This window comes from Cystoisospora suis (assembly GCF_002600585.1).
Source record: "Cystoisospora suis strain Wien I chromosome Unknown contig_424, whole genome shotgun sequence".
Classification (NCBI taxonomy): Eukaryota; Apicomplexa; class Conoidasida; order Eucoccidiorida; family Sarcocystidae; genus Cystoisospora; species Cystoisospora suis.
Genome location: NW_027153225.1, coordinates 25781 through 43276, shown reverse-complemented (window position 1 = coordinate 43276; position 17496 = coordinate 25781). Strand labels below are relative to the sequence as shown.

The window sequence follows — 17496 nt, the reverse complement described above, 5'->3', positions numbered from 1 at the left end:
CGAAACTACAGCCAAACAAACAAAGAGTGAGAAAGAGGGAGAAAGAAAGAAAGAGAAAGAAAGAGTGAGAAAGAAAGAGTGAGAAAGAAAGAGTAGTAGTGAAAGTGAGACAGACATACTTTGACGAAGAAGAAGATTTTTTGCGTGGCGACTTCTCTTAGGAGAATTCCCATGCGCTTATATTCGGAGCTGAAAGGAAAGCAAATTAAGACTTGATACTCCCTCCTCTCCTCTCCTGGCCCAACCTTCAGTCAGTCAGTCAAGTATTAGACATAAACAACAAGAAAAAGAAGAAAGAAGAAGAAAGAAGAAAGGAGAAGCCGTAGCCGTTGTAAGAAAGCATCATCATTGTTTGGGTAGCAGCAGCAGGAGGAGGAATAATAGGAGGAATAATAGGAGTAGAAGGAGTAGGAGTAGTTGCAGTATCGTCAGCATTTGTATTAGGATGGCGAAGATGAAGAGACGAAGAAAAGAACATCCACAGAAAGAAAGATAGATTAAGGAAGAAAGATAGATAGATAGACCAAAGATAGATTAAAGATAGATTAAGGATGGATAGATAGATAGGATCTAGAATGAGGAGCCGATTTCTCCAGTGCTGTCACGTCTTCAATTTGTTTCATTTCTCATCCGTTTGAAGTGTTTAGCATGCGTTGTGTCAAATAGGTCAAGAGGAGAGGACAGGCATCATCTGGCTGGGTGAGGGGTGTGTGTTGTTTGTGCGGTTTCTTTCAGATTGTTGGGGCCGTTTTCAGCATAGGAGGGACGTTTGTCTTTGCGACTTACAGCATGTGGCTAGGAAGCCTCATAGTGCTCGTAGGCCTTTGGCTGGTGTTCGGCATCTTCACTTTACTCGCGTGTTTAAGAAGCGCTTTCAAATTCACTGTAAGTCATCTCCATTCCTTATCTGAAAAGAAGAAGAAGAAGCTGGAGAGAAAAGAAGACTCAAAGAGAGGGAGAATAGGGTGGAAGAGAGAGGAGAACAAGAGAAGAAGGAAGAAGAATACAGATGTCATCTGGAGGAAGAGTGGTCATAGCGCAAGAGGAGAATATGTAGAGGTGTTCGTATGATGTGTGAGAAGAGGGAGATGAAGAAAGAGAGAGATAGGCTGGGTCGATGACACGGGGATGCAACGTCAGTGTGAAGAAGAAGAGGAAGAAAGAGGAGAGGTTTAATGCTTTGAGATTTTCCTGGTGTTCTTCGGTGTTCATTCAGTAGAGAAGAAAGTAGATATGCCTATTCAGGGATGGTTGCTATCAATGCCGTGATTGGCTCCTGCCTAAGAGGTTGATGCCAGTGAGCTCTGGTTAGAGAAAAAGGACGTTCAGAAGACAGCTGCTCTCTGGAGAAGCTGCGAGACAATCGACGTGATCAAGTCTGCAGGTAGAGATGCATCCGTTCTCTTGATGTACCAGTGAGGTAGGAAAGGCACTCAAGTCAAGCTGGGTGGTCGTTTGCTTGCACGATGACAGGAATGTACTTCGATTGTCTGATACTCTTTGGTGTGTATGTACATAAATGTATTCAGGTTCAAGGCTTGTGGACTGGATTGCAAGACCGAGTCGGCCTCGAAGCCGCTGTAGGCATCTTCTTTGCCTGTGCAGCCGTTGCTGGCGCCGTTGTTTTCCGATGGTACTTGCATCGGAGCTCCAGATTACTCGCTTACAGCACAGGTTAGTAAATGGGACAGGCGAGCACTTGCGTGGTGTGGAGGAGCTCTCACTGCGCGGCCCACTCACTGGTGGTAGACCGTCTTACAGGATGCCTCTTCCTACAGAATGAGACATTCCAGTCTATACATACCATTCATCAGGCGGGGAGAGCGGGTTACACATTCCTCTGTGGGAGAGGTACGGTGTACGGTAGCTCTGCATCGGAGTTAGCAGTGCCTGAAATTGATTTCGAACACCACCCTGTAGTCAGCAACGGACAAGTCTTTTCCAAGCTGACAACCCTTGTCTTCTTCATTCTTCACGGAGAACCACAGGATATGATAAACGTCTATACCTGGGGAAGTTCACCAGCACCATCCATTTTCTTGGCTCACCCTGGAGTTGTGCCTGTGTGACGTCATTTCCTTCTGCAGACATGCCACGGTCTTCGGCTCGTGATTCTGCGTCCTCATACATGACACACCGGGATACTGTTAGAGCGTCTGAAACTCCGAACCCCCAGCAAACGGTCTACCCAACTCCTGTCGGGGCTAGCGTGTTCGGAAACACAACCGGCTTCATGCACGATTCTTTGGGCGTTGACGGAGATCGATCAAGAAACCGTTACTCGACCATGTACTGCGGGTAGAGAGGTGTTACGTTGGAGAGAGCACTATGTACACGGCAAGACCTTCGCGACCGACGTTCCTATGCGGAGGGGTTCGAAAGGAGGGAGTCCTGACCTTCTTGATTTCTGGAGGCCACAGTTTCCTAAGCAGCGAACAGGTTGTGGTGGTCTACGGTCTTGCAAGTAACGGTGTTGCGTGTGTGTTGGCCACGAGGGAATCCCGGGGGCTGGGCGTGGTCCGTGTCTGTTCGGACCGTGGCATCACTTGTGGCGATGTCGTGACAGTGCGCTTTGCATTCACGATGTGCGTCGTCAGTTGCTGTGAAGTCGATTGTGACTGTAGCCAGTCCAACGCTGGCGCAGTCTTTCTCTTTCATTCACCCCGTCTTTGGTCCGTTCCAAGTGAGTTCTGTACCTCTTTGCACTTGGTGGACCCTCGGGATGTCCGTTGGGGCAAAAGAACTTTGATAACCTTCAAGACTCGAAGTTGCTAGTCCTTTGTTCTGCAACCGCCGCTCATCATTTGGTGCCACAACTCTATCCCGGTGTACTGTTGCCGCCACCACCGGCAGTCACAAGAGACCAAGCAGTTCAGCGAAGCAACGCCGAGAGACTCGTTGCGGGATGTCCTTAGTTGCACCGGAGTCACCGGACCGACGGCTTACATGTCACATGTCGCTGAAGCGAATGATGGGCGGCTCAGTGTCTACACACGAAGGCCCTCGGCTTCATCATGGACCTGCCGGTCTCCGAGTGTAACTGCGTTAACCTCATCGTTAGCACAAAGCCGCAAGATTCAAAATGACAAAACGTACAACTGCAAGGCCGCCAGTTACGACTGCGACTGCTTGTGTTCTGCACACGACGGCGCCCGTCACGAGTTCGAGACGCGTCAGTCTACACAAAAGAACGGCGATCAGCCGACGCGATCAAAACGGAAGGAGTCACGGTTAGCAGACCACTGAAACACTCAGGCACTTCGAGAAGTCAAACAGCCGGGTATATGAGTCTGATGACGACAGACGGGTTCTAGGCTGTAAATCGGGGGCAAAAGTTCACAGAGGAGTGCAACATGATTCTGTCAGACTTACAGACTTTTCACTTCCGCCAGCGTTCCGGAGATGGTGGTGGCGTGTCTCTCAAGTGCTTCCCCCTCTCTTGCTTCCCTTTCCCTCGTTTCCCGAAGTTTTTCTACCACTCTTTCAAGCTTCCGGATATGGTCTTCTAGCTCATCATTCTCTCTCCGGAGTCTCTCAGCCTAAACGAGTTGCTGAATGGTACTTGCATCTCCTCAGCACGGCCAGCCAGCTGTACTACCTGTCGTTGAGCGTTCTGGGCCTGTGACAAAGCTTTCTTCTCCAGTGAAGCAAACTCGCTGAGGAGGCACATAGGGGTGTTTCTCTTCGTTTGAAAGAAGTAAGGCATGCTTACCGGGCAAGCGTTTGAAAGACAGTGGATACGCCTTCCGGTGAAGGTCTCTCGGGCAGTAAAGTCGAGCAAGACGATGGAGGTCGGGCGTTCCCGCTGGAAGGAAGCTTTGGGCCTGTTGGAATTTGGACTTCGAGACAAGCTTTCGACAGCAACGTCGATAAGGCCTGCTTGGTGGCGAGAAGATCCGGGACTGCAGAGACAGAGATAAGCGATCGACCGTCGAGTTGGTCTTGAAGAATCCGAGAAGGTTCGGGACTAGCTGGGCCTGCTGAGGACCACAGTGAGTGACTCTCCCACAACAGCATCCAAGTCACCTACTCGATGCTGACGAAGGAGAAGGCGTTGACCTCCTGGAGGTGCGCTCACTGGTTGTCACAATGGATAGTGGAGAGTGTGGTGGAGACGGGTACGGCACAGCGATTGCAGAAAGACACTCGTGGAGCACTCTGGATTGTGAATCGTCTGCCGCTGTGGCTGAATTTCCGAGAGACACATTTTTGGCCCCTGCATGGATACTGTCCTGAAGGCCGACGACAGGCTGATAAGCAATGCCAGCGTTCTTCACGATGAATTCCGCACATTCCTTGTTGGTCAGGTGCGCGGCCCGTGACACAGACTCAATGTTATGAAGGGACAAAGGGAGCATAGGCTGGCTGGACATTCTGTCTCCTCGGAATCACACACAGGGGAAAGTAGCCGCTGACGGAAACTTTTTTCTCGAAAAGTGTCGAGACAGACAGTAACAGTGGGGAGACTTGTCGCTCGTAACACCAAACCATTTGTACGTGCACAGACTGCGCACCATTCGGCCTCAACAGAACGGGCAGCGGAAGCGCTAGCGCGTGGTGTATGTACTGCACAGAAGTTGGCAGGAACTGCGGGAATTACCAGCTTCCATTTCTAACTTGCAGCTGCTTTTTAGAGCCGCCTCGACCAAAACGTCGTCTCACGCATATCCTAGGCTGTCCCCATTGTGCTTCGGAGTGGTTCTTGGAACGGTGCTGTTCGGGATTCTATCGGGGTTTTGTCGTTCCTGGATCCCGGGTTACCGTGGGCGGAACTCAAACGTGTTCTTTTTGTAGCTTATGGAACCCGCAACGAAACTAGTGGAAAAGCTAACCACTTGGCCAGCTAGTTCGTGTTTATCGGACATCGAGTTCTGGAGCTGTACGGGGGGGACTACTCACAGCGCGGGACACCGCTAGTGTTCAGAGGATGAGAATGGAACTCGTGAGTAACCCCGTGTGCTCGCACGCACGCCATCAACACTGCGGGCTGAGGCTTCGCTGACGCCCCTCATGGTAGAACGGTCAGCGGTACTCGCCAACTGCCCCGGAACAAACGTAGGACAAGGCGGTGGAGGGACGGACCGGCTGTTCAACAGGCCCGCAAGTCGTGCGTCAGACTCGTGTCCGTGCGACTTGACGAGCAGTGTCACTTCTGGGCTGGGAGACCGTGCACGCTGAGGTTAGCCCTCCGGCCGAAAAATGTGGACCGAGGCAGTCGAACAAGCTTCTTTGCAAGGTGTTCACAAACATGCAGCGGGGAGACAGTAGCTGCAGAGTTCTTCTCCGCGGCTTTTTGATTCACATTGTCTCCTTACTGCTGGGCCAACCGCGCAGTGTCGCGGTGCCAAGCAGAGACAGCAGAGATTCCGGAGAATGGTCTGATCCCCGCTGTTGCTTTGACGGGCTGTCCGCCCTTGGGGTCATACCTACGTTTGATAGTACTTCAGGTTTTACCTCTGTGAGACTGTTTTGAGAAGGCGATGTAGAAACGATGGCGCTGTCCAAACCGAATGCAACTTTCGTGACGTGGTCTGAGATCCAACGCGACAAGCAGTGCTTGTTCAACTCTGAAAGAAATCTCTAATCCTCGGACTTGCAGCACAACTTCTGCAAAATGCGTCACTTGCTGGACTGCTCATCCGCCGAGCTTGTTATCGGCCTTGCAGTTTTCAGTTTTCTCCTTGTCGCCTACGTCGGCTTCGAGTGTACTACGTCATTCGGCACCTCGTGCGCCGTGCCGGGGAACATGGCAGCCAAGATCTCGCCGTCTGCAGGCTCCGCACTGGGCTCACGAACTCACTGGTCACCATGTTTTTTCTCTATGATCTTGGGATGCGTTAGCTTCAGCGTTCTTCTCTTGGCGTGTAGCTGCCTGGCGAGACCACTGTACAGGCGACAGCAGATAGTCAAAAAGAAGTTTCGCGCGAACCGGGCTCCGTGTCAGAACTTCTGCACGGTCGCGCCGGCTACCTGTATGCTGGTAGTCGCAGTGTGTGCTGCTATATTACCCCTCTACCCTGCCACATCGTTCGCTTCTCCGCGGCAGATCGTTTCTGTCATTACTGTGATTCATCTGTTCGCACTCTCCACTTTTACCGGGGTCTCCTCGCGTTTCCTCCTCATGCTCTCATGCTGCATTGTGGTGCGGGACTTTATTGCAGCCATGCCGGCCAGATTCCCCCCCGTTCTGTTCCTGACCAATGCTTCCTACGTAGGTATCGTGGTTCTCTACTGCGCTCTTCTACGTCTTCGTCTCCGTCGGTTCGCCGTCATTTTCTTGCTAGCAGAACAGTTCCCGTATCGTTTGTCTTGTGCTTTCCTTCCGGGCATTCTCCACTTGGAGACTTTCAATGTGAGACAAATCATGTATCGGCAAAGAAAATGCTCCTGGAGAATTTCTGAAGGAATTGAAGTCGAGGACCCAGCTGGTCACGGTGCAGCGGAGGGCGGTCAGGTCGCCGGGCGGCAAGGTTGCCGTGCTGCCCGTGCCGCCCTGGCTGCGGTTCGAGCGTATGCGAAGTCCGCTTCAACTGCGTAAGTTGCTAAGAGGCCGTAACTCAAATCACTCGCGAACGCTGTTTTACACAACTCACGGAAGAAGGACACAACGAGCGAAAAACACTTTCTCACGGCTTGGCCTGTGATCAACACCTACGAAGCCACTGCAATCAAGACTCACCGCCCGTTCTCCAGGAAACCGAGTGCTGCAGAATAACAGGACAATGTATCCGCCTCTAGGTACTAGCCTGATGACCTTGAATACGGAATCCACTGCTTTGATCATTGGAGGTTTAGCTGTTCNNGTACATGTATCTTTTTAGGATCAAGTAGTGCTAACATGACACGAAGATGACCATTCCGTGGTACCACTGATCTGGGTCCACTGAAGCAGTCTGTTACAACCTGAAGGCTGTGCACTCTTAGTCGGCTGGTCACTGAAACCTGGTTGAGATAGGAAAAGCTAAAAGGGACTTAACGGCGGTAAGCTTGGCAGCACTTAAACGCGGGGCAAACCTATCGCTTTCTCATCCGGCGGTCTGCTCAGGACGGTTAAGGCGGATTTACGTGCTGCAAAGCGACCTTCTGTTCAACGTCAAAAACATTTCTGACCCATTCCGAGACGCCCTCTGTAGTAATGGTGCTGTTCGGACGATGAATTAGTCCTCTGTACTCCGCTGGCCCTGTTGGCTTACTCTTCAGGCAGAAGCAGCGCGTCAGACGGGCAGCTCCCGGTGCGTCGTGCCTGCCGGTCCTGACGCGGGAGGCTCTGCCGCTACCTTTCTGTATGTTGCCTCTTTGTATACTCCGCAGGACCCTGTCGTACTACAGACTCCAAGGCGTCATCGGTGCAAAACAATTTTCGAACAGACCGTGCAGTCTTGTGCTGCGCACTCCAGGGACGGGCGGGCAGGCCGCTACCACTCGGGGGCTGATGCGTGCTGCGTACCGAGCGCGTGAAGAGAGTCTCTGGGCCCGTCCTCTGTCAGAGATCGACGCTAATCCTCTAACAGACGCCAGCCCCAACTGCCCGCTCAGGTCGTGCATTGTCCGCTGCGACACTTGCGCGTTGTGCCTGAAGACCGTTACTGAAGGATGGGAAGAACACTGTAACTTATTAAGACACCAGACGGTATCCGATTCCGGTCATGACCCTGTCCTCCGGGACGCCACCGGCGGCAGGCCGGCCTCAGGTCTTCAAGCGACCTCGACCAAGCTTGAGAGCACAGCCGCGGAGCTTCGTTGCTCGCGTAGAGCCGAACCGGAAGTCTGTACGGCTCCAAGTTACACTACAGAGCAAACGACTGTTAGCCGTGCTATGGTGCAGACAGTGTGCTGCAGCGGACGTGCGAGCTTCCTTCTTGTCACTGACGGTACCTCCACTGATCTCGACAGAAGCCCCGTACAGACAATCAGCCAGAAAATACGAATCCGAAGCTGTTCCACGAACTGCAACTTTGAAATCAAGGCCTCTGATTGTACCCCTGGAAGAAGCAGGTGTTACGCCATACAAAAGCCCTCTCGGCCTCGTATCCTGGAAAGGAGCGAAGCAATAAACCTCTCAGGTCCCTTGTACGCCCAGCAGAAGCTTAAGGAGGTGCTCCAGTACGAGCTCAATCAGATCTGGGACTTACTTCCTGGCAGTCCGGACTGTGCGCCACTGCTTGTTTTATCGTCCAGAGAATCAGCAGCGGCTCTCTCCCTCCCCGATTGCTGTGGTCGTCCCGGACCAGTATTCCCCGGGCCAAGCTGTTTAGGGGACGCTCTGCATGTCGTGTCGCGCGTTCCCAGTCAGGTTCGAAACGATTTTCACCCGAGGACTTGGTCGCGCAGTCTGACGGAAGATCCTCGTCAAGAAATAGCCGGCCGTGCGGGAGTCCTTACACCGCGCTCATACTCGAGTAACATCGGTACAGGCGTGAGCAGAAGTAGGACTCCTCACCCAAGAGTGGGGTCCGCTGCCGGAAGTTGGCAGTGTCTCCCCTCCTTGTTAGGTCGCACAGGTTGCGCAGACGTGCCTGGGCACCGAAGCGCAAGGGTAGAAGAACATCTACCCAAGCTAGGCCACCTTTCTATATCAGGCCTCAGATGCAGCAGTGGTTGCCCGTCCGACCGCCCGTGCCCAGACAAGGACGGCGTGAACGGGTACCCAGTAGAAGTCAGTGCCTCTCCCAGCGGTCCCCTGTTGCTTCAGCAGTCTTCCTTTGCATGTAACCGAGTTACGACTTGCGAGGGCACTGCGCTACACAGTCCTGCCCCCAACTGTGCCGCTTCTTGGTTCCACGTCGGACGTCGCTGGAAAAAAAGACGGCGGCACCAAGTGGCGAGAGTAGGCATTTCGACGTACAAACGCCGAAGAAGACGGAACCGCTTTTTTTGGAGGGGGAGCGAGACCTGCGTTATCAGATCCCGGAGAGAGCAACGTCCCGAGTGTTTGCGGATTTTGCGAGCATCGACAAAGCGAACACACCCCGGCCCTAGAGCTGGAGGTGGCCTCCTGGGGTCGGAGTGCTGGACCGGCGTACAACACCCATTCCCGGAAACTGAACGGGAGCAAGATGACGAACAAAGAAGTTGTACTGCCCGTCCGGAGGCCTGTATGCCTTCGCTGCCGGTGGGAGACCTCACGTCTCCAAAAGAGTCGCCAGCCACTCTTCCTCGAAACAGGTCGAGCCACACTGGGCAAACGGCCGCTGCCGGGCAGAATGAACTTGCCATCTCCTGTCCCTTTCGACTCACCACAACGGGGCAACGCGCGTCACTCCTAAGCGAGCGTGAGTGTTGGCCTACCGTGAAGCTCGCCCAAAGGCAAAAGGTAAAGCTGCTTTGCCGCGAGCACACGAGGAACCAGACCGACGACGATGCAGCCGGGGAACTCGAGAACTGCACTCGTCGCCAGCCTCCTGGTGACAGAGAAAATGGAGAAGTGTTGCAGGACCCGACGGAAAAGGCTCCTGAGGTTTCTGATGTGGGGGATGCAGCGCCGCATGTCAGAGATCCAGAGTGCGGAGGATACGTAGCTTGCTCTTGCCAGGGGTCTGTTCCCAGGCCAACAGGCAACAGCTACAAGGACCGTGCTGAGCTGCAAGTCCCCGACGCTGAACCGAACCAGAATGATCTCAGTGTCATCCGCATCAAGATGGAGGAATCTCCAGGGGACAAAAGCCGTAGAGCCGCAGAGATACCGGCTCCTTTGCAGCGTCTGAGGCAGAGCAAATGCTTTCCCCCGGTTCCGGCGCGGAGCAGGATCTTGCAAAGAGCGCGAAACGGAGTGCAGGTGTTCCCTTCGCTCTGGAAAACAGTCACCCGGCTTGGACGAGTGGTCCGTGATAAAGTCTTTGGCGAACTAGATCGGTTTGATTTGGTGATGAATGCTGCCACGGTCAGGAAACCTGACTGTATCGATTTACCAGAACAGCGGGTATCTCTTCAGTTTTCAGACGGAAATATAGAAAGGTGAGAAGCACAATGATTCGTGGTGGTGCCTGAGTTTGGCAGCTGGAGCACAAAGTCGCAGAAGAGCGGGCAGGACTTCTTCCGGCGCGACTAGAGAACTTCTTAAGCGACGGTCGGGTCGGCAGCTGAGAGAGTTCCCGACTTGCTTTTTTTCCAGGGGACTACCGACCATCTGTCGCCCCCTTACAAATTTCCTCGCTGGCGTTCTGCCTGCGTTTCCTCTTCAGGTTGTTCTGTAGGTGGAGACAGAACATGGAAGTAGGCCGTCCACTTCAGACCGCCCTATGGTGGCAGATTATGTGGGCAGCGTCGCACTTCTTGCTCCTTCTTCTCACACTGGCCTGCGCACATCACGCGGTCACAGGCCCTGAAGGGTTTCCCGCTAGCACGCCTACGCCTGCTCCGGTGACCGGGCCATACTACCTCAATGTGTTCGGAAACAGCGCCGACAGCACGTCTTTCACGAACCAACGTGTGACCGATGGCAACGACCATGAATCTGAAGTAGGAATTGATTCCGCTGCTATCGCTCAACAGGTGACCCCCTACAGAGTGGCTTTCTTCCCACACCCTGTCACAGAAGGATACAGAGGGCTCAAACTGGTGAATGCTTTGGTTCTGGTGCGACTATCAGTCCAGCTGATACTAGAGGCTGCCGTGCTCGCTTGCTTGTGGCGAGTAGCCTCGGCAGCACTACGGATGGCAAATTCGCAGAGACAGGACTGCAGCGAGGAAAACCGCTCCGGAACGAGGCGCGTTATTTCCGAGTGCCAGAATAAGGTCTCCGGGGGAGCTTTTTTCCTTTCTAATTGCAGGTAAACAGGACCACTGACCTTGTAGGTGAGAGCGTCTGAACCCAGGAGAAACCAGCGACAACCGGGACACTCGGAGGAGCAGCCGGGAGCTGCTGACGAGCCTACTGCGGCTCGGATTGCAGACGCAGCCTTCTGCCCGTGCCTCAGGAAGGTCACCACCGAAATCCACACGATCGTATTTCTGTCTCCGGTCTGTCTGTGACTTCGGACGTCGTGCGAGGACAGACAGTAGAACGGGACGGCAAGAACGCAGCGCATAGTCCTCGCCGCAGATCGATATGAGGCAGTCCCCGTGCTCGGGTCTCACAGAATGCTGTGCGGCATTCCCGGGGCTACTAGCGCAGCACCCCGCCTTCATTGGCAGAACCTGCACCTCCGAGAGCGGCACGGAATTTGACCCACGAGGTGCATAGCACTACGACACTGCCAGAGAGCGGTGGCCACACCCGGGTGCTCATTTCATGGCATTACCAGGCTTCTGCTCTGTGGCTACAGACTTGTGTTCAGCTGCCTCGACGCTGCTTTGTTTCTCTTCGTCAACTTGGCCTCTGTCCCGACAACCGACTCAGTTCCGCCCCGGGCACACGATGTTCCATTGCCTCCAGACCTCTTGCTTTATGGCTGCTGGCTGCTCAACCTCGTTCAGCTTCTGCTTTGCGGATCATCACAGCGGCAGAGTGGCATTTGGAAACTCTTGCTTCTTCTTGCGGGACACTGGGGTCTTCTGAATGCAGTATTCGCTGCTTTCACGCTCACGGAGAAAGCAACCATGTCCCCTCAAGCCGCCTATCAGACTTCGGCCTCGGCGGGGGACACGCGAGGTGACATCTGTCCGTTCTCCGGCAAAACTTTACTGCAGGTTGCCAATCAGCAAAGCGTGGACGCAGGGCTCCACCAGCGATCTCCGGCTTTCGTGCGTCGTGTCTCGGGGAATGGCGACGGACTGAGCGCTGTCCCTGGAGCCTGGATGAGGTGGAACATTTGCAGTATCAGCCTAGCCCTCTTCCTGTTATTTTTCGAGAGGTGAGTTTTTGACTGGATCCATACTGGAGTTGCCGTACAGGCAGGCAACCCTGACCACTATCTGACGCCTGCCGTGCAGACCTGGGGTGCTAAAGACCGAAGTCCCGTCAAGATTCAAGCAAACTGGCTGTTCTTCACTGAACATGGACCTTGCTTTGTCCCTTTTCCCCACTGCTGCGTGTCAGGGCCTATGAGGCGTGCAGTCGGCGCACTTTTGCCCTTACGGCTTTGCCGTACTGGCAGATTCTTAGCTCAGGTTTGGACGAGCTGCCGACCGCGCGGGCTGCTTCTGAGTCCTGGCGCTCACAAGGATCAGGTCTGTCGGCAGAGTCTGAAACAGCCCGAGGGCTCGAGTCACGAGCTGTTTCACCGTGTCACCGCTGCGTCACTCCGGCGGGCAGGCTGACAAAACGTCTTTCAGGGTTCAAAAGCAGTAAATTTTCGAAGAGGGCCAGAAGTCTCCCGGCGTCTTTTGCGCACAGCAAGGCGAAAGAAAGCCTAGTTACGAGTCTTATCGGGGGGCGCCAACGGTCTAGCGGTGCCTCTTGTCAGGTCACGGCAGCTGCGTCATCGGCCTCCACAACGGGTGGCTCCCTCGCTAGGCCGCGGCCCCTCGTGCTGCTGCAGTCCATCTGGGCGCAGTCGTCGGACTTGCTCCGACGCAGCGTGTCCAGCAATTGGATTGCTAAGGTGAGGCGGCACCAACCAGCAAACCAGAGACAAGACGCAACAGAAGGACTCGGGAAAGGGAAAACTGCCGAAACAGAAGCCCGGTTGGCAGCGAACTCGGACAGGGCAGAAGAAAGGACAATGGATGGGACGGCGGGCAGCGTGACGGATGCTGCAACATGTGCACTCGAGCTGATCCAGCAGGACTCACCGAAAGTGCCAGGGCAGCCTCCAGTAGTTCCAGATGTGCCACCACTCGGAGCACAGCCACGTCAGCTGACTCCACCTGTTAACTCTCTCTTTCGCGTGGACGGAGCGTTCTCGTCCCCGGTCTCTGCAGGTGTTCGGGCCTTTTTGTCGGCCAGCCCAACTGGTTACAGGTATCCTACGGTGACCTGCCGCGCTCTGGAGGCCCGAGCGTCTTCCCTCTGCTCTGACCCTTGCGCTGTGTCTGACTCCAGCCCCCCAAGAGGTTCACTGACAGATCCCTCGGCTTGGGCATTTTCCGACATCGCGCAGTCCTCGTTCTCCTCGCCCGCCGCTCTTTTCCAACGTGGCGCGAGCAGCACACCGAGAGCTAGCACCCTCCGTACTTCCGCACAACAGGACCAGTCTTCGCCCCTTGCCAGGCCGGCAGTTGGCAACCAATACTCTTGCTCAGCAACGCCACCCGGCGGTCGGTCTCTTGCGCTCGCACGTGCACGCACGGGCCGGCTAACCTCGGATGAGGAGACAAGCCCCTTTCCGGGAAAAGGGCTCGAAACCAACAGGGTCCTTCTTAGGCAAAGCCAGTCACACTTTTGTAGGGCACTGCCAGGTCCGCGGGAGGAGCGTGGGACAGCCCGTGTAACAGGGACCAGATTATGCAGCGAGTGTGGACGACGTCCATCGAACGGGGGCTGTGCATGCTGTCTTTACCAGCGGGAAAGCGATACACGAACCCACCATCTACACTCTTTCGACAGCCTAAACTCTCTGGTGCAACAATGCGGCGGGCTGACTAGGAGTCAAACCGTAGCCGCATTCCACAGTGGAAGAGCAGTGGATCCACCAACGAAGTCACGGGACTGCAAAAAAAGAAGACGGTCTGCACCGGGACGCAGTGTCGCTGACGCCCGCAGCATTTTGAACAACAGCGAACAGGCCAGGGCTCGCTCCGGTAGCCCTAGCATGCCGTCAAGCTACCTGGTGGCCGGTGAGCTGAGCAGGTTGGAGGCTTTCAGCCTGGCCAAGCAGCAGGACACAAACGCCATCTTTGGCCTGCAGGGAAAATCCGGTCAGAGCCAATGCCGCCAAGTAAACGGACGAGGGCCGCTGTCCGGACTGCCCGCTTTTTGCTTCCGCGCTACTCCGGCAACTTTATTCCACCCCCACAACATACACACTCGTTCTGATGACCCCGGGTATAGCCCCTTCTCTAAAAGTGGATCATCTACGTCTTCCTCCCTCGCTTTCAACACAGAGGGTGCCCTACTCGCTTGTATTGATCTCCTGGGCAAAACCAGTGACTTTCAGTCAAGGGGCACTCCTGCTGGCCCACACGGGGCGCGTAGGCCTCAGCGCCTCGTGGAAGTGGCTTCTTGTAACTGGGAGCGCATCTACGGCTTCGGACGTCTTGATGCGCGGGAAGATGAGGCATTAGCAGGGTCGCCAATGTCAAAACGTGTCTCTAGCTCACTACTAGACACTAACGTGAAGACTGCGCTCTCCGAACGCATACTATTACCGGAAAAGCCTCGCCAGGTTCAAATGGATCAGGCACAAGTCCCCAGACCTGCATCGCTGTCGCTGACAATGTTGCCAACGAGTGCTGCTGGACCATCCCGTCCTACACCACCAAGCTCAGTGAGTTTTCGGCTAGCCAGAACTGTGCAGTCGCCGAGCAGGTCAGAATCAAGAGAGCTCGCAACGCCGAGCTCTCAAGACGGGTCACTGACTGACCCGGTTCCTGCTTTTCTCAGTACCCGAGAGAAAAGCCAGCTTACTTTCCAAAGAGAAGAAGGAGCTGGCCCTATCTCGTCAGGGCCCAACAATGATGCGGAAGGCGGTCCGCTCCTAACTGGGGCAGAAGAGGCGGGGGACAAACCACAATGGATGGCGGTCCGCCGGTTTTCCCGTCTGCCCCGGACTGAAGAAGAGGCAGGTGGAGAGGGAGAAGAGGACGACAGCTGCCGCTTGAAGAGCGCGACTCAGACCTCCATTACGCACCACCAACCGACGACCGGAATGTCAGAGGTAGAGAAACGTTGTTCCTCGCAGTGTCGCTCATCCCCCGCTGGACGACGAGGAACTGCTGCCAGACGGGACCGGCAGTCTAGAAAGATGGAACAGGGGAGTCCGAGGACGGGCCACAGATGTAGCGGCGGGATGCACTACCGCGGACAGAAGCAACTTGCTGCCACCGTGCAGCCCCACGTATCCTCCGACTCCGCGTCAGTTTATTTGCTTCACCCCAGTCTCGGGTCTCCTAACACACCGGCTGCTTTGGCAGTAGGAACGGCTGCCCAGCGACCCTTCCGGAACCGAACAGTAGGGGCGGAGTACGCTAACTCCCCCGCTCACTCAGTGAAGACGCCTCTTGCAATCAGGCAAACTGTAGCTGCTGCCAGTCATACACCCTCGTCACTGCGGACTCACTGCCTTCTCCGTCAAGCAGCATCTTCTGTCCCACGCTTGCCCGTGGTTGGACACGATCTCGAGTGTAGAGAATACTACAAGGCGCCGCTCACACGGACACGAACTGCTGATCCAGCCGTTGTCCAAGCGGCTGCAGCGCTGGCGCTGGTTGAAGTCGCGGCTGAAACAACTGGAGGTGACGTTCCTGCCAAATCTTGGGGTCACAGTGCCATTCGAGGTGCCTTGGCTAAGCTGCGTAATGAAAACTTCACGGTGAACACCAGCGCCACATCACCCCAGGACCAAACGTCGTCGGTAGAACCTGACAGCAGAATGGCAACCAGGAAAAAGATGCTGTTCAGGCGGCTTCACGAAACATTTTCGGGGATTCCGGACTCGTGGCACGAACGTTCATGCCGCGTGGGAACTAGCAATGCACTGGCGGGACGGGGGCCTCGAGATGACTCCGGGAGGGTTCACGTGGGGGGAGGTACATTGGATGATTCCGTCGACGTCATCGATTCAGGGCCGAGACGAGTGTCAAATCTGAGTCAGTCGGGTAGGTATTTCCCCACGGTGATTTGGCAGGCAGTCGATTATATTCTGCGCGCCCCGCTTGAGCAGGCAGGCCTCACTGGCCCCCAAGCCATTGGCGGGTTAAGGGAGGAAAAAGTACACCTAGGCCACACTACGACGAGAACCCAGTCCCCAGGCGCTAGCTTAGTGGCGCCCGAAGATATGATTAGACGCAGGGGGCTCCCACACGTGTCTGCGAATCCACTCCTAAGAAATTGTTATTTTTGTCTCTCACGCTGCTCCTCCGAAGAAGCGCTGCAAGGCGGCAAGTTCGCCACTGAAGCCACACAACAAGTGTCGATGAACGTGATCCTGCCTGCAGGTGAGCAAAGCCATGATAGCCAGTCGTCGCCGTCCGTCCTTTCCCCCGGGCACAACATCGGAGGAAGCTGCCGGTCTTCGGCCCTTGTGAGTCCACGGAGGCGGCCGAGTTCTTCTCACACGCCAGGCACGATGACGGATGAATGGACAGCAAAACGCTCGTGGCACCAAGAATCACTCAGGGCCGCCGGCCCAAGAAGTACTGAAGAGGGGTTGTGTGATGAGCGCTGCAAGGCGTTCAGAGATAAAAGAGAAGTGTCTCAAACAAGGGTATCCGGCTGGAAATCTCCTCAGGGGCGTTCTTCTCCAGAATCACCCCACGAACTTGGCCCCCTGTCTTGCCGCCTCGAAAATGACGCAACCAGCGGCACCCGACGCCACCGCCGGGCAATCAGCTGCCAAGTGCTCAGTGAAAGTGCGTCACTAAGCAGCTTCTACCGAAGCCACGTCCGCGTAGGACGGCCTAGGAGGCCCGGAAGCGGCCGGAGCGGTAGTAGCACCAGTCGGACTAGTAGCAATGCCAGCCGCACTGGACGGATTGTGGTTCGTATCCCGGTAGGACGAGCCATCGACCAATCTCCTTCGAGCGACGAGTGCCTGTACGGCCAGGACACCTCCGGAGTCCGAACCAACAGATACTTAGGAGATACTGCCACCAGTTCCTTCCGAGATTTTGCGAAGAGGCGAAGCTGCAGCAACTCAACACGCGGAAGCCCGAAAACACCAGAGTTGCCTGCTCCCTCTAGGTGCGGATGGAGAGAAAGGGGACGGCGATGCCCTCCCGCAACTCCAGAAAGGTGTCACGATGACGAATGGAATAACTACACGTTCAGGAGGCGGCTTCACATTCTCGCTGCTTGTTTCGATGGCAGCGGCGAACGTATTGGATCGGAATCAGAGTGAGTTTCTTTTGGTGAACAGGGCTGGACACGGAGTAGCCCAGCTCTTTTTTTCCTTCAATGCAACGGCAACTAACGCACGCGCCAGCCATTCTTTCGCAGGCAGTGCTGCTGGAATGTAAACTGTAGATGAAAGCTCGGTAACAACGCCTGTGTAACTTTGATGAACAGTTTTGTCGTGTAGCCCTTCTGAGGCGCTTTTCCAGGTCCCCACAGTGATGTGGTACCCTGCGTGGCAATCGGTGGATTTTATGGTGGACCAGGCGCACTGGTTACCCGACGTTCTCCCATTCCATAAACAGGTTTTTCCTTGCCAGGTCGGCTGCCACACCCCTCGGCCGAGAAAAACAGAAATCCTGATACTTGTTTAAAGCACGTCTCAAAACTGTTTTAGACTTGAGTCTCCGTGACTCTGAACCCTGCGTTACGGTTCAGGCTCGGAGTGAGCCTCTGATCCTGTCAGCAACGTCAGAAGTGCAGCACTGACATTCTCGCTGTTGCTGTATATGTTGTCGGCTTGGGCATTATCGGCAGCGCGAAAGAAGCGCTGAAGGCACATGAGGTTTCAGAACTCATGATAAGAAACGAAAATAGTTAGTGTGTTCATCGAAAAATTTCTCCGT

The 17496-nt window shown here is 55.0% G+C and overlaps 3 protein-coding genes across 3 annotated transcripts; all 3 read left to right on the top strand.

The window, feature by feature from the left end:
- Window positions 1-735: 735 nt before the first annotated feature.
- Window positions 736-2780, top strand: CSUI_001065 (guanylate-binding n-terminal domain-containing protein). Its single transcript, XM_068061271.1, has 3 exons — window positions 736-885; window positions 1530-1674; window positions 2088-2780. The coding sequence occupies exons 1-3, from the start codon at window positions 790-792 to the stop codon at window positions 2300-2302; spliced, it is 456 nt and encodes a 151-aa protein (XP_067926758.1). The 5' UTR covers window positions 736-789; the 3' UTR covers window positions 2303-2780.
- Window positions 2781-5259: 2479 nt separating this feature from the next.
- On the top strand, window positions 5260-8020 carry CSUI_001064 (uncharacterized protein; the record flags this gene model as incomplete). The annotated part of the gene is made up of 2 exons (XM_068061270.1): window positions 5260-6534; window positions 7312-8020. Coding segments are annotated over exons 1-2 (1629 nt in total), but the record flags the coding sequence as incomplete, so codon positions are not given.
- A 3245-nt stretch (window positions 8021-11265) lies between these two features.
- On the top strand, window positions 11266-17152 carry CSUI_001063 (uncharacterized protein). The gene is made up of 3 exons (XM_068061269.1): window positions 11266-11792; window positions 11978-15636; window positions 15976-17152. Exons 1-3 carry the CDS (start codon window positions 11539-11541, stop codon window positions 16875-16877), a joined length of 4815 nt encoding a protein of 1604 aa, XP_067926756.1. The 5' UTR covers window positions 11266-11538; the 3' UTR covers window positions 16878-17152.
- The last annotated feature ends 344 nt before the right edge of the window (window positions 17153-17496 follow it).